General features: G+C 41.4%; 1 protein-coding gene across 1 annotated transcript in view; it reads right to left on the bottom strand.

The window, feature by feature from the left end:
* ENTPD1 (ectonucleoside triphosphate diphosphohydrolase 1) overlaps positions 1-16,256 on the bottom strand; it is a 94,534-nt gene extending 78,278 nt beyond the window's left edge. Inside the window, exon 1 of the mRNA XM_081104363.1 lies at positions 15,971-16,256. Within this exon, the coding sequence (XP_080960489.1) occupies positions 15,971-15,986 (16 nt within the window). The 5' untranslated portion in view covers positions 15,987-16,256. The remainder of the gene's footprint in view (positions 1-15,970) is intronic.
* Positions 16,257-17,382: the final 1,126 nt, after the last annotated feature.

Below are 17,382 nucleotides of genomic sequence, written 5' to 3'. Positions count from 1 at the left end.
ACTAGTCAATTAGTATTGTTGAAAGGAGGTGTTTTCCATTTAACGTTAAAATATTTCCATGACAGCCCTGGTTGATGAGGTCTTCCCATGTATCCAAAGGTCACTAGTTCGATTCCTGGTCAGAGCATATGGGAGGAAGAGAGCATTCGGGGTACATACAAGAGGCAACCACTCAATGCTTCTCTCTCACATTGATGTTTCTCTCTCTCCCTCTCTCTTCCTCTTTCTCTCTAAAATTAATAAAAAATATATCTTTTAAAATATTTCCATGACAAAGTTTTCTATATAAAACTAATTTTTTTGTGTGATTACAAAACTATTATATGCTCACTATTCAAAATTTGGAAAATACATTAAAGCATAAAAGAGGAAAAATAGCCCTAGCTGGTTTGGCTCAATGGGTAGAGCGTTGATCTGCGGACTGAAGGGTCCCAGGTTCTATTCCGGCCAAGGACACATGCCTGGGCTGTGGGCTCAATCCCCAGTAAGGGGTGTGCAGGAGGCAGCCGATCAATGATTCTCTCTCATCATTGATGTTTCTATCTCTCTCTCCCTCTCCCTTCCTCTCTAAGATCAATAAAATATATTTTTTTAAAAAAAAAAGAAAAAGAAAATGCACTCTCATTTAATTACCCATAAAGTATTTTTAGTATTTCACTGTATATCCTGCTAGTCTTCCTCCTGTGAATATTTAATATCTACATTTATTAACTTTTTTTTTTTTACAAAATGGGTCTTGGTTATTCAACTTCATAATTTGTTTTTCTCTTAACAATGCTTATTTCTCTTGTTATTGGAAACTCTTTTACATCACTTGATCATTGTTTCATGTATGGACATATATTGCTTTAGGTTATTTCCAGTTGTTCACTATTACAAACAATGCTCTAATAAATATCCTGTGGGTACATCTATACATGCATCCAGGCTGCTCTACCTAGGTTCTCAAAGATGTACTGGGTCAGAATGTGGACTTTTTAAATAATAATAATATTCAAATTTCCCTCTAGGAAAGTTCACTCATTGCACTCCCACCAATAATTTGGGAATATTAATTTCCTCCATCTTTTCAACAACAAAGGACATTTTTAAATAAAAAAATTTTGATATTTGCCCTAGCCTGGGTGGCTCGGTGGTTATAGTGTCGGCTTGTGCACCAAAGGGTCATGGGGTCTATTCTCGGTCAAGAGGCACGTACCTGGATTGCAGATTCTATCCCCAGCCGGGTCCAGGTGCATGCGGGAGGGAACCAATCAATGTGACTCACATCTATGTTTCTCTCTCCCTCCCTCTCTCAACTTCACTTCTGCTCTTCCACTCTCTCTTACAAAGCAATGGGGAAAGTATCCTTGGTTGAAGATTAAAAAACAACTTTGCTTTTTGTTATGTGAGAAATATGGCCCTAATTGGGTGCTTGGGAATCATGGCAGGCCTTCCAGAATTTTTCTTGAGGATAAAGTGGGGTATTTTCTATAGCATATTCTTGACATCTAGGATCATTTTACATATTAGGATGAATCTTAAGATCTTGCCAATAATTGACAGTTTTTGACCTACAAAACTGTCCATTTCAAATGGTTAAGACCAAGAAATATATTTGAAAAATTGGGGAAGTTATTATAGGTTAAGAATTGGCCAAATGCTATTGCCTTTTAAAAGTTTCCAGTTATGGAAGAGCTATCAGGACAACCTGCTCTAACGGGACGCCCTGCTATGCTTCTGCTAAAGGTGCTCGGAGCAGGCCTCCTTAAGATGAGCCAGGATTATTTTTTGTTTGTTTTTAAATATATTTTTATTTATTTTGGAGAGGAAGAAAGAGGGAGAGAGAGAGATAGAAACATCAGTAAGAGAGAATTATCGATCAGCTGCCTCCTGCACGCCCTCCACTGGGGATCAAGCTCACAACCTGGGCACATGCCCTGATCAGGAATCGAACTGTGACCTCCTGCTTCACAGGTCGATGTTCAACCACTGAGCAACACCAGCTGGGTAAGATCTGCTGTTTTGGCATGTGGATTATTTTGAGCTGAAGGCTGTCAAGACTCTATAGGCTCATGGGAAACTGTTACCTCTCCCTTAAAGAATTTAAATTAGGGGCCTTTCCCATAATAAGAGTCATTACCAGAAATAACTTCTTGTGACCTACCTATAGTGCAAGGCAAACATATAATTACTGAATATCTGCTCTTATTATCGTCCTGAAAATGATCTTCCTCCCCTCTGAAGCCTAACATGCCTTGTCTCATCCTTAGCTCAGAATGCCATATATACCTCATTTTACTTTTCTGTTTCTGCACCTCTCATGTATGTGGGGTCTCTGGTTCTCTCATGTATGTGGGGTTCCCAAATGTTTGTATGTAATTTAATTTAATTATTTTCTCTTGTTAATCTCTCTCATGTTGATTTAGTTATCAGACCAGACAGAAGAAACTAGAAGGGTAGAGAAAAGTTCCTTCATTCCCCACCACCTCACACAGCCTGGTTGGATGGGTTGGGGTGAGTCAAAGTGAACTACAGCTAAGGTATGATGGAGAGTCAATCACTGGAATCCACTGAGAGATGGCCTTCCTATAGAGATGTACTACTGTGAGGTAGGGTTTTTGGAGCGAAAATACATAACCAAAAAGGTTAAAAAGAAGTTAAGGAAACCTCAGAAATGCTTCAAGTGTATGAGGGAATGTCCAAGGGGTGGTAGCGCTTGACTAACACTGGCAACATTTATAGCCCAAAAGGGGAAAAGTATCTGAGGAACACCATCTTCTTTCATGGAAAAAAAATGTCTATCTCTAATTGTTCAAATTATGCCCACGGATGAATTACAGAACCAGCCCAGCATGAGTGGGAGCCACAGAGTTTGCAGGAAAAAATTATATGTCATCAAGGTCCAAGGAGTCCTACGAGACATCAATAGCAAGAGAGTTAAATGAAACAGGAAGCACGTTATCAAGAAAAAGGGTCTTTTAAAAGGCAGAGGAGTTGTACTCCAAAACTCACTCAGCCACGGACCGGCTGGGCAAGCTGGGCACACTCCTTCCCAACCCGAGACTTCAGTGTTTCTGTCGCTCACAAACCTACTGTAATTTAGAGAGCAATTTGGAAATTCTACTTTTAGGAACTTGTCCTAAAGAAATCTTCAAAGACATGCACTGAGATCAATCCACAAGCAGTTATTTATAACAGTAAAATATTTGGAAATTTTCCATATGTTCCACAAAAGGAAATAGTTAAATATTGGTATATGTTCAAATGATGCAATACTATCTGCAGCAATTAAAAATTATGTGGTTAAAGCCATCCGATTGTCATGACAAATTATAAAGTAAAATAGAAGATTACAATCAGTATGCATAACGTAGCCCAGAATTTTTAGAAAATAAATAATAATAAATAATAAAAAGTAGGAGAGAGGAGGATAAGAGAATAACTGGGAAGTTCCATGACAAAGGATTATGATAGTAAACTTACAGAGAAGTTTTATTTTCTTATTTGTTCTTTATATACTCTAAGTTTTCTATAATAAAATTGTATCATTTATGTAATTTTAAAAGATAGCAATCATAATTAATTTTATTTTAGTGAAGAGATTTGAGAAGACTCAAGTTTCTTCCAGCATTAACATTCAGTGAGTCTTTTTGAAATGCCCAATGCAGATATACCTGGACCACCTTTAAATAGTGATTTCCTACTCCTGCTCGACTCTAGATTCCCTTAAAGTATAAAGTCTTCCAAATCATTGGGTTTTGCAAACAGATACACCCTCTGAAACCATAAGGCAAGTTTGGGGAATGCAACAATAGGTTGGGGCCTGGAGTTTGGGCTGTCTTCACACTCTAAGTCCTGGGTGAAGCTCACTGGGAAAGACTCATTTGTGAAAGATGCACTTCCTGGCCCTAGGGCCTCTTGCTTTTCTTTCGCAGAAAATGTTTGCAATGTAGATGGTCTTTCAGCAGCAGGCTACACACCTTCCCATAAAAGTTTCCATTCCTAAAACATTTCACAGATAGCTTATGGTAGAGGCTGTAAAAAGGATACACAGGACAGAAATAGGCTATTTCTAGCTGACATGAACATTGCTGTATTGTCTGCCAGGAATCCATTTCCCCTTCTGGTACTACGACTCTGAATTTCCTTTGAGGAACCATGCCCCCCTCACACTAAATCATGTTCTTCAGATGTCACTTATTTCTCCTTGGTTCAGGGAGACAGGAGGGGGACGGAAAGGGGGGCGGGGAGCAAAGGATTAACTCCAGTGAGAATTTTGCTCCCAGCATGCCACCAAAAGTGCGCCTATCAAGATCACCATCAACTTCCACTGTGCTAAATTCGCTGGTCTGTTCGCAGTTTCACCTGATATGACCCATGAGCAGCATTAGACTCAACTGACCACTTCCTCTTCATGTAATTCTCTTTAGTTGGTTCCCACTTTACACCATACTATCCTGGTTTACAACCCCACAGCCCAACTCCCACCCACCTCTCTCTGTCGTCTTGGATGGTTTCTCCTCTTGTCCCCAGACTTCAAGGCTCAGTACTTCTTTTCTATGTACACTCATTCCTTTGGTGATCTCATCCAGTTTCATTACATTGAAATCCAGCCTCACTGAGTTTAAGCACCACCTGATGACCAAAATTTAACTCCAGACTTATATATTCATCTGCTCAATTCAAAATCTCCAAGTCAAATAGGCATTTCTTATCAAATAGGCATCTCAAACTTAAAACATCCAAACTGAAGTCCTAATCTTCCTATTCAAACCTGTTCCTCCTACAGTCTTTCCATCTCAGCTCAATGCAACTCTACCGTTCAGTTTCTTGTAAAGCCGAAATCCTTGGAGTCAGTTTCCTTTTCCCTTTGTGTCCCAACCAGATTCTATCAGCAAATACCATCAGCTCTGTCTTCAGAGTAGATCCAAAATCCAATCACTTCTCACTGCTTCTGCTACCACCTGGAATTAGATACAATCATCTCTCACCTGCATTACTAAAGTTCTCTCCCAACTGGTCTCTCCCCTTCTGCCCTTGCCCCCTTTCAGTTTATCCTTTATATGTAGCCAGCATGTTCCTATTAAAATGCAAATTGGATCAAATCACTCCTGGGCTCAAAACCCACAGTGGTTTCCTATTCCACCATCTAGAAATGCAAAGGCTAACCAGTGGTCTGCAAGGCACTAGAAGATCTGCGTGGGCAAACTACGGCCCGCGGGCTGGATCCGGCCCGTTTGAAATGAATAAAACTAAAAAAAAAAAAGACCATACCCTTTTATGTAATGATGTTTACTTTGAATTTATATTAGTTCACACAAACACTCCATCCATGCTTTTGTTCCGGCCCTCCGGTCCAGTTTAAGAACCCATTGTGGCCCTCGAGTCAAAAAGTTTGCCCACCCCTGGCTTAGACCAAAACCATCTCTCAGCTCTCACTTCCTTGCTCTCTCCAACCCAGCACATGGCTTCCCTGCTGTTTCTTAAACATCTAATTTCTCTTCAGGACTTTTGATTTGCTTGCCTGGAATGTACTTCCTGGAGACAGTCACATCTTCACCTCTTTAAGGTCTTCCTTCAAAATCACCTGATAGCTCTAGTGGGTTTGGCTCAGTGAATAGAGGGTCAGCCTGCGGACTGAAGGGTCCTAGGTTGATTCTGGTCAAGGGCACATGCCCGGTTTACAGGCTTGATATGTAGTACAGGGTGTGCAGGAGGCAGCCAATCAATGATTCTCTCTCATCACTGATGTTTCCATCTCTTTCTCCCTCTCTCTTCTCTCTGAAATCAATAAACATATTTTTTAAAAATCACCTTCTATTTTAACATCCTTTCTAAAATGGTAATCTCCCAACATTTCTTACTCCCCCTTCCCTGCTTTAACTTTCTCCTTAGTACTTACCATCACATAATATGCCATACATTTCACTTTTATTTTTTGGCTTATTATCTGTATCCCTTCCACCTAAAATATAAGCCCAATGAGGTTACAGATTTTGTTTTGTTTCCTGCTGTATCCTCAGTGCCTAGAAAAGGGCTTGACACATACTCTTTGCTCAACAAATATTTGTTGAATGATGAGTACATCTCCTTTTTGCTGGTTCTTATCTATCAAACATAAGCAAGTTCACTCTAGCCTTAACATTCTTTCCTTGATCTGACTCATCCCGCAAGTCAGCTCTCTTCTTCCCTCCACCAACTCACTGCTCCTACTTTCTTAACGTCTGCTCTTTAACCTCTTAATATGGCTAAATATATCTGTTTCCACCAAGGACACTATCAGCTCCAAATTTTCAAACACAATCACCATACAGTATTTATCCCACTTCAAAATGTACCTTTAGAGTTTTGGGGAGTTCTTTTGTGGGTCGGGGGATAAAGAAACTGGGTAGGAAACATAAAATGCATCTCAATTCCCAAGCACATTAATTACATTGTGGGGTAGGGGTAGACTGCAAAAGGAAGTATGCTCAAAGAGGAGGAGAAAATTCTCATTTTCTGTCTTGCCTATTCTACAACTCTGGAACTTCTTGATACTTTTCTCAAAATACCCTTTCCCTTGTCTACAAGGTTCAGACGCTCTCCTTGGCTTTCTTGAGCAACTACCTTTCTAGCACTCTTTCTGAATCTCTTTTCTTAAGTTCTTTCTCTTCCCATCCTTTTATTAATATTGGTATTTCCGTAGGTCTCATTCTTTATCCTCTTTGTTTTCATTTTCTATACTTCCCGGGTGACTTATCCATGCCCATACTTTTAACCACTGACTCCATGCTCCAACTCCAGCTCCCATTATCTCTCAATTTCCACCAGACCTCTCCGAGCTCTAGACCCAAATTTCTAGCAACCAACAGAATATATCTTCCTTGATGTCTTCTTATAAATATTCAGGTTGAGCGTGTGCTAGGATGAACTTATCTCCCTCCTCCCCTGCCAAATCTACACCCCTCTCCCATTCCCAGCCTTATATATAAACATTTATTGACCCAGTAATCCAAATCTAAACTTGAAAATGTCTTGACATCTTTCTCTCTTTCCCTCCCAACATACCACCTAACTCTCTACCTCAGGAATATTGTCTAAATCCAGTCCCTCCCATCCGTCCCCCATTTAATGCCTTAGGTGCAGGTCTCCATCCTCTCTCACCTACTGGACTATTGCAGGAGCCCAATACTTGTCTCCCCCCCCTCCCCCCATTGCTCATTAACTACTTGGTTCATTCCCTCTAATAGCAGATTCATAAAGCCAAATCGTAGGACCACTGAGTATAATGGTAACATAAAAGAAAATACTTTGCCACACCCTCCCACATTCTTGTGAAAATTTACGTCTGTATCTTAAAAGAAATGGGTTTTTTCCCTCCAAATAAAATGCATTAGAATTAAGAAATGGTATTAATGGCCAGTATCGCCTCTTCTGAGACACAGCAGCATGACCAGGGCCAAGTAAGTAGAGGACTTAGTTGGCCCTCCCAGCACCCATTAGCTTGGGAACAACAAAGGTGCACTATGGGAGAAGAGCAGCAGAGCAGGACGGGAACTCTTTGGGAAACCCTGGGCTTGCTGTTTTGTCTTTCCTTGTTTTGTTTGTTTGGGTGTTGGTTGTTGCCTGTGTGTGGAACTGGCAGCCATGTGTCCACCATGATTATAAAGAGACTTGACAAGTGATCTCCAACAAAAGGCACTGCTTGGGCAAGGCACTAAATGAAACAGGAGTTAACTTCCCAGTTCAACAGAGGTTGGCTTTCAGTGGGAAAGGGGCAAAAGCAAGAAAATGGGCCCAGAGCAGGTTCCTTCCTGAACATCTTTATGTCTCTGCACAACAAGACTGACAGAATTCTGACAGTCCTAGCCTCTCTGTCCTCCGAAGCATTGAAACATGGCTATATGGTGACAGGACTTTTGTTTTCTTTCTTGGATCTGAATGAGCTTTTTTGGCTAGAAGACTATCTTCTCCCACATAGAAGAGGAATCTAGCATTTGGTGATTGCATTCTTCCAGGATGCAAACAGAATCGGAGGGAGCCAAGGTTAGAAGATGCATTCCAACCCTCTCTAATACTGGATAGTAATGAATCTCCCCAAATTCTTCCTTAAGTCTTGTTAGAATAAGATGAAAATTCATATGTTCATTTGCACACACACAAAAGGAATATCTTTTTTTTTCCAGGATAAGGGGTTAGATTAGATAAATTTTGCAATAGAGTAGGAAGAACAAGAGGAAAATCTTTCCTCCAACATAGATATGATGTAGGAAAGAATGGGAAATCTTGCTTTGTTTATTTTTTAGTTAGACACAAGAGGATATTGCTGTGAGAACAGAGCAAACTAAGATTAAAAGATTTCATGGAAACCAAAAACACTGTAACTGAATGAAAGTTTATATTGGAGATAATTAAGGAAAATTGAATCAGTGATATAGAGTACAACTTGGGAAAATATTCTCAGAATACAAAGAAAAGTAAATGAAGGAAAGGAAGGAGGAAAGAGAAAGGAAGAAAGGAAGAAAAGAAAGAAAGAAGGAAAGAAAGAAAGAAAGAAAGAAAGAAAGAAAGAAAGAAAGAAAGAAAGAAAGTTTTAAAGATAAGAAATCCAAATAATAGGTTCCTAAAAAGGAAAAACAAAGCAGAAACATTGATCAAAGTTATGACAAGAGAAATCTTTCTTGCTCCTAAAAAGTCCTGAATTTAGAAATCAAGCAGGTTTACCATATTCGAGGCAAAATTTATGAAAGGAAGACTATGCTGAGTTATGCTATTGTGAAGAGTATAAACATCAGGAATAGAGAACAGAAAAAGACATTCAGGTTGAAAGCTAATTGTCCTCGGAAATTATAAAGCTATATTCTCTATTATGAAATAAAATTAATTACAATTAATGGTTTAAACAAAATAATCACTTGGAACTGTAAGAAGTATTATTCTGGATTAAAGCGACAATAAAAATGCACTATTAGCCTGGCCGATGTGGCTCAGAGGTTGAGTGTCGACCTATGAACCAGGAGGTCCCCAGTGTAGGGTTTGTAAGAGACAGCTAATCCATGATTCTCTCTCCTCATTGATGTTTTTATCTCTCTCTCCCTCTCCCTTCCTCTCTGAAATCAATAAAAACATATTTTTTAAAAATGCAATATTAAACTACTTTGAAAGCTACAACACCAAATATAAAACTGTAATGGCTCTATTCTTAACTATATGTTTCTCTATAAAAACACTCAGAGAAGATTCAGAAAAGCAATTATGGCCAGAAAACTTGAATATCTTTATTTTATGAAGCGCTCACATAAATTAATTTAAAAACATAAAATCCAAATAAATAATAAACAGGCAAGGGATGTAAAGTGACATAAAAGAAGCAGCACATTATGTGGAAAATGTCAAATTTACTGGTAATTAAAGAAATACAAACTAAAACAACATCAAGGTAGATAAGATGGTTTAAAAAACAAGAACAAAAATACCAAAACTGTCAGAAATTCAGCAAAACAGGTCCTGCTTGTGGGAACATGAAGGATCTACTCTTAGGGATAGTAGTAACTTGGCAATAGTAATCAGGAACTTTAAGAAACATTTACAAATTTTAATTCAGTAAATCTACTTTTGGGACTCTGTCCTCAGCATGCAAGCCTGTATATGGAACAACGCCATGCACAAAGATGTTTACTGGGAAAGGCAACAACCTAAACATTCAACAACAGGGGAATCTTTTCTTTTTATTATTTTTGTTAATCCTCACTAGAGGATATTTTTCCATTGGTTTTTTTTTTTTTTTTCTTAGACAGAATGGTAGGGAGCGGGGAGAGACAGAGAGAAACATCGATGTGAGAGAGACAAATTGATTGGTTGCCTCCAGCACAGCCCCTGGTTGGGGCTGTGATGGAGCCTGCAACCGAGGTACGTGCCCTTCATCAAAATGGAACCCAGGACTCTTCAATCCGCAGGCTGAAGCTCTATCCACTGAGCAACTGGCTAGGGCAACAGGGGAATATTTAAATGAATGCTGTAACTATAAAAAAATTATGCTAACGAAGACTATGCTGTAAGATGGAAAGGACTCGTGCTTCCCTGTTACACTAAAAGCCAGGCTTTTCAATTGTACATATATGCAGCCTAATGATCACAATGCCATCTCATAAATTTTCAAGTAAATGCTGAAAGAGAGAACAACCCAGCATAGTAAAAGGACTTGCAAGGAAATATACCAAAGTATTATTACAAGTGATTTTTTTCTTCTCTCCCCTAATTTATATTTTCATATTTTCTTTAATGGACATGTGCCATATTACTTACATCCTCACAGGCATGAAGGAATTGTCTACATTTTTCCTATGAATCAAAAGGAAACAACACCCTCTCAGACATGAAAGAATTGTCCACATTCTTCCTATGAATCAAAAGGAAATACCTCTGTATGTAGGGTGTGTGCTGCCATTGTTCCTGGGTCTCCAACGTCATTTTTATATTCTAACACAAAAACTGCAGGATGAAAACATGCTACGCAAATCCTCCCGTCTTCTTTTCTCCAACTTATTTTTTCCTCATAATTCCTTCAATTTTCCAAACCTAAAGAAATTCCCTCAGTCCTCTCTCCCCTCCTTTGTACCTGGGACATTTCCCACTTTACTTCTGCAGCGTGGAGACAATGCCCAGGCACTCTGCTCCCAGTCTCGGAGCCCTGGGTCCCTGCTGCCCCAGGTCCCTGGCCCTCAAGCACCCAGCAAAGAGCTCAGGAGGCAGCACTGCTCCAGTGCTGTTCAGGTCGGAGGAGGGAATGAAGCAGCTTAGGAAACTCGGAGCCTTGGAGAAAGAGGGGAGATGTTTGGGAAAACCAACACAGGGCCTTCTTTGTGTAATAATTTGTGCGAAAAAGATTCAGACTTGTTTCCCGTATGGCAAATTAGGGGCCTCAACTTCCTGTTCTGGGCATATATTGACTGAACAAACAAATGAACAAACGAATGAATTAGGCTTCCCATTATCCTGCAAGGACATAGTGATTTCTAGGAGAGGGATTGGTCATTTGGTACCAAAATAAGCCCTGAGGTTAAAGCATGCAGTGACCCTATAACATGGCTAGTCAAAGTGTGGCCTAAGGAAGGGCAGCATGACCATCACTTGAGTTCATTACAATGCAGAATCTCCGGCCCCACCCCAGAGCTACTGGATCAGAATCTGCATTTTGACAAGATCCCCAATGATACACGTGTTAAAGTTTGAGAAACACTGCCTCAGAGCATTCAGACACATTCACCAAGACCGGGCGAGTGGCTCTACGCTTCGGCACTTCCATCAAACCATCAAGAGGCTAGATCAGTGGTGGGCAAACTGCAGCCACTTGAGTGTGGCTCTTCCACAAAATACCATGTGCGGGTGCGCACATACAGTTCGATTGAAACTTCGTGGCCACACTCAAGGGGCCAAAGGATAGATGATGATTTCTCACCACTAGGGCTGCCCTCAATTTTGCCCTTGCTCCTGAGAAGATACTCTTAAAATGCAGTGTAGCCAAGTAAAAGCAAGACCCACAACTGGCATTTCTAAAAACTATTTACTGAATGTGTCTAATGACCATGCAAGATAAGCATGAGGAAATAATTTAATATGCAGCAGCTAATTGCTTTGTAAAGGGTTAGTGGATTACATGTCTGATAATCCACTAACCCTTTATAGCTGGGACTGCACTTCCGACTTCTGCCTTCAAATCTCCAGGCCAGACATGTAAATAGGTTCCCTGTTCAGAACTTGGAAAAGGTGAAAGAGCTTTTTACTCTTCTTTTTTTAAAATATATTTTATTGAATTTTTTACAGAGAGGAAGGGAGAGGGATAGAGAGTCAGAAACATCGATGAGAGAGAAGCATCAATCAGCTGCCTCCTGCACACCCCCTACTGGGGATGTGCCCACAACCAAGGTACATGCCCTGGACCGGAATCGAACCTGGGACTCTTCAGTCCCCAGGCCAACGCTCTATCCAGTGAGCCAAACCGGCTAGGGCAAGAGCTTTTTACTCTTAAATCTGGGCTGTGGTTTCAGTAAAGGAGAGAGAAAAGATCTGTAAGCATTGCTTGGACTAGGAAGGGGCTTGTTGGCGGCACCAGACTCTACTCAGCTTTCTAGAGCAGCGGTTCTCAACCTGTAGGTCGTGACCCCTTTGGGGGTCGAACAACCCTTTCACAGAGGTCGCCTAAGACCATCGGAAAACACATATATAATTACATACTGTTTTTGTGATTAATCACTATGCTTTAATTATATTCAATTTGTAACAATGAAAATACATCCTGCATGTCAGATATTTACATTACGATTCATAACAGTAGCAAAATTACAGTTATGAAGTAGCAACGAAAATAATTTTATGGTTAGGGGTCACCACAACGTAAGGAACTGTATTAAAGGGTCGCTGCATTAGGAAGGTTGAGAACCACTGCTCTAGAACCACTGAAGTGTCCCATCCTTTGAGAAGTTTTCTCAGAAATCATCACTCCCTATTGTGTTTCTCGTGGCATTTTCTTTAGACTCGTATTACAGCTCTTAAGGAGGTAGGAGAACTTAATGCATTAGGAACCCAGGCTTTGCAGCCTAACAATATAGGTCTAAATTCCCCCTCTGCCTATTATTAGCTGTGTGACCTAGGCCACATAACTTCCCTTCACAGCTGTGAGATGCAGAAACCTATAATCATGGGTATATTCTGAAGATGACATGAAACAATGCATAAAATAATTACAGTGCCTGGAATATAGTAAATACTAAATCAATGTCTGCTATTATTACTAGCACTTCATAAAGTCTGGATTCAATTAGAGTTGTTTGTATATATGTCTGTCTTTCCCACTAGACTGTAAGCAAACTGTTTATATCCCACACATCTGGCACAGGGACTTACCATGGTAGACGCAATAATATTTGTCAAATTGGTTTGAAGGTATGCCAGGGAGAAGAAAGCGAGGGTGCTAGAAGCAATTGTAATGTACTTCAGATTTTACCCAGTGCCAACCTTTATAGTGTTTGTTTTCTTCTAATATAGTGGTTCTCAACCTTCCTAATGCCGCAACCCTTCAATACAGTTCCTCATGTTGTGGTGACCCCCAACCATAAAATTATTTTCGTTGCTACTTCATAACTGTAATTTTGCTACTGTTATGAATCGTAATGTAAATATCAGATATGCAGGATGTATTTTCATTGTTACAAATTGAATATAATTAAAGCATAGTGATTAATCACAAAAACAATATGTAATTATATATGTGTTTTCCGATGGTCTTAGGCGACCCCTGTGAAAGGGTCGTTAGACCCCAAAGGGGTCGCGACCCACAGGTTGAGAACCGCTGTTCTAATACCAGAGTCCATTGTCTCAGACTGTGCTATAAAAGACTGAGGCTGGGGAGACATTATTTCTGGAACCATATGTTCTGTTCAGAGAGACTGAGGTTGTGCTATGAGGCATCTGAAATCTCCAGTTGTCCCCTGGCTGAAGGGTATTGGGGACTGCAGTTCAGCCAGAGCTAGACTGGCCAAACTGAGCACCCTGGCATGGGGCTGCATCAGCTTGGACTATCACCCACCTGGTGGGGATGCATTTTGTTTTTCAGTGTATTCTCTTAGCAGCAGTTCTCAACCTGTGGGTCGCGACCCCTTTGGCGGTGGAACGACCCTTTCACAGGGGTCCCCTAAGACCATCCTGCATATCAGATATTTACATTACGATTCATAACAGTAGCAACATTACAGTTATGAAGTAGCAACGAAAATAGTTTTATGGTTGGGTCACAACATGAGGAACTGTATTTAAAGGGCCAGAAGGTTGAGAACCACTGATTAGAGGGATGTCTTTACAGATTGCATGAGAACTGTATGTACCAGCGGGAGCTCTATAGCAAACTCAAAGGTCCCCTTTTAAACCAGCCTCTGGACTCTTGGATGAACATCAAGTAAAAGAATACTAAGTTTATAAATATTTATTGAGTGCCCATTGTGTGCTAAACATTGCTCCAGACCCTGAAGATCCAACGGTAAATTAAAAAATTATAGTTGGGGGGCAGGGAAGGAAATTCAGAGGGCAGGATTGTAAACAAGTATGACAAACCACCGTGGGCATCAAGTGGTGAGGTGTTGTAGAAACATCCAAGAAAAAGCCAAGTCTAACAACCAAGATGAGGCCTGAAGGAGGGATTGCGACAGCTAACATTTATTGAGCATGTACTTATATGCATAAGGCCCTATTCTGAGAACCTTGTGTGAATCCCTCATTTAGTCCTTACAACAACTCTATTAGGTAGATACTATATTTTCTTCATTTTATAGATGAGGAAACTGAGGCACGCAGTCAGTAAATGATGGAGCTGGGGTTCAAACCCAGGCAGCATGGCTCCACGCTAAACGGGAAGAAGAGAGACAGGCCTTAGAGGCCGAGATAAGCTCCTTGCAACAGTCTGGGAGGGAGGAACCAAGCAAGGTCTTTTGGGGAACTGAAAGCGCCTGGGGGTGGGGAAGAAGGCTTGCTCTGCAGCTTAGAAACCAGAGGCAGGGGATTTCTGGTCCAGTCTAGTTGTATGATTCCTGTCACCTAACCCATCCTGGCCTCGGTCTCTCTTTTCTGTGAAAGGCAATATGACAGTAACTGGGCTCTACCATAGAGAAGGGCCATGAGTACCAAATGAGAAAAAAAAAAATATGTGAACTTGACAGGAAAGCACAAATTCCTCCCCAGCCTTGCAGTTTCACAGTAGCATTGCCCCAGTAGCTTCAAGGATTTGCAAACCTGGAATCAAGTGTCAGGGCAGTAGCACAGCGAGAGCGGTGGGAGTAGAGCAACAGCATAGGGAATAGAAAGGCCGGCGGATGCTGTGTCCATTGCCTGCATCCACACTCACCACTTACTGTGAGACCCCCAGGCAAGCTCCTCTCCTACCACCTCAACTCCATCAGCCATAAAATGGGGATGGTAACGTACCACTCATTCCATACACTGATGTGAGTCATAAGTAACACATGTAACATGCTTAGCACAGCTCCCAGCACAGACTGAGTAAATGTTAATGGCTATCGTTATTAACCGTATTGAGAAATCTGTTGCTCATTTCATTCCTCCGCATTCTATGTAATAAAAACGTGTGGAGTTATTAGAAACTAGAGATAATGAAGATTTGCAACCCTACACACTCACATGTCTGCAGAGACTCCTCCTGGCTCCCACGGACTGGCAAGCAGCTAGCTTTCCGTCCTGGCAGAAAATGCCCAAAAGAGGTAAAAGACCAGAGACTGCACACCATTTGTGCAAAGCCGGCTGCTCTTGTAGTTTTTAGACAAAATCTAAATATAGTCAGTCAAATACGCCTTGCTTTTTCAAGATAAAACTGCTCTTCAGCCCTCCATCCCCTCTCTGCGCTGCCTCCCCCCACACACACACACTCCCACACTCCTTCCAAGCTTTCGGTCTTTTGCAAGAAGCTTACTCGGGGGTCCTGTTGACAGCTTCTAGCCACATTAACTTCTCTAACTCCCTGCAGAGAAGCCTTTGCTAATTTCACAACAGGAAAGCACGCAGGAAATTAGAGAACAAAACAAATCTGCACAGTGAGCCCAGCATCTTCAAGCAAATACGCTGAGGTCCCGACCCGAAGCAAGATGACTCTGGACTATAAATGAGGCAGCTGCCTCTTAAACGGCAAGGGGACGGAAGAAGTCATTTACCTCTAAAAAAAAAAACACACACCCAGATCTGAATACAAATGGATAATGAATATTCATGAGCCCCTTCAGCTGCCTCAAGAGCCACCCTTGACTGCAACCACCGGGCTCGCTTCTTAAAGTTTCCCAAAGTTCTTTCGCTGCCTCCTCTCAGAGGAGAGGGTGGGAAAGTTCATTTAGGGCTCTGTGCCTCTTGCTCTTTCAAGTACTTGCTTTTGGTCTGGGCTTTGGGTTTGTTTGTTTTTCTCCTCTGTTTTTTTTGTCCTTAAGGATTCGGATCAAATCAATTTTGCTCTTACCCTTTACATCTTCCATAACTGGCAGCTTTTGTGTTCTTCCTCTTGGCTCTTTTTTTTTTCCGCCTCTGCTTGCTGTGGTCGGGCTCAGTGAGAGAGGTACTCAAGGAACAGAGATATAACAGACCCTCCGGCTCGTGGGAGGGGCTAAGCTTGCCGGCCCGTTTAGGAAGGAACCTCTCACTCTGTTTCATTGACTGGAAACAACAGATTGGCCTTGGCGGAGGAGTCCAGCTGCTCATTTCCGTAGTTACCAGAAGGCTTCCCAGGGTTGTAACTTTCTGTATTCAAATATTTCTCTCCCGCTCTTTCCTCCTCTCATTGTTACAGAAATCCATTCTCCCCCTTTGGAAAAAAAAAAAAATGTACCTTGGCTGCAAGCAAAAATGCTCTTTACTTATTGCAATTTCGAAGCCAGATAACAAGAAACTTGTTACCTTGGTACCCACTGGGAAAACTGGGAGGCAAGGACAGTTCTTCCCGCCCCAGGAAGCTGGTCACTCCTGGTCCCTGACGAGCAATCCTTTCACGAGGCTTATTAGACCCTCCAAGCGACGCACCAGCCAGTGGCAGGAGAAGTGTTTGTTCCTGGGCGGAAGGCCGGTGCCACGGCGCCGGAGGCTGCTCACTGCGAACAGCTCTCTAGCTGCACTGACGCAAGTTGTACACCTTTTTCCAGACGACGACTTCCGCCGCTTAACGTCTTCTGGGCAGAAATTGCTACACTTGGGCTTTGTCAAGATGACCCAAATACAAATAAGAGGCTGGCCAAAAGGTTTAAAAATTGTGTATACGGAGTTATTTTGAAATCAGAACAAGAGCTAATCCTCTGAGAGGAAGGTAAGTCCTCAAGCCCCAAGGTTGCCTGGTCAGCTTCTCCCTCCAAGAGGCTGTCAGAAACCTTAGCATTCCAGGTTTGAAATAAACTGTAGCCATCTAGTCTAACCAAGATCAGCGACGTGGAAAAGTTAAGCCACACGGGTTCACAAAGATAAAGAGCAGGTAGGTGCTCCCAGCATCTAATACAGGTTCTCCTAAACTTAAGAGTAGGCTCTCATTAAATATTTGATGAGTGAGTGAGTGAATGAATGAATGAATAGCAGCAAAGCAGGAATGTAGATCTGGTTCCTGATTCCTAGTTCATGCTTCTTCTACATTGCTTCTCCAGCATGATAACTTTTGTCTGAAGCCAATTATACCATAAGGTGTATTCTTTACATAAACCAGTAAACTTGTGACTATTGAAGATTGTATTTGACTCTATACAGAACATGCATTCTTAGCTGTACAGTCACCCGCTGCTTAATGATGGCGATACGTTCTGAGAAATGCAAGGTTAGGCGATTACGTCCTGGTGCAAACAGAGTGCAGGCACACGCGCCTAGATGGGATAGCCTCTACACACCTAGGCTAAT

The sequence above is a fragment of the Myotis nattereri genome (genome assembly GCF_964212035.1).
Source record: "Myotis nattereri genome assembly, chromosome: 13".
Lineage (NCBI taxonomy): Eukaryota > Metazoa > Chordata > Mammalia > Chiroptera > Vespertilionidae > Myotis > Myotis nattereri.
Note: the sequence above shows the minus strand (reverse complement) of the source record. Positions and strands in the feature narration are given on the sequence as shown.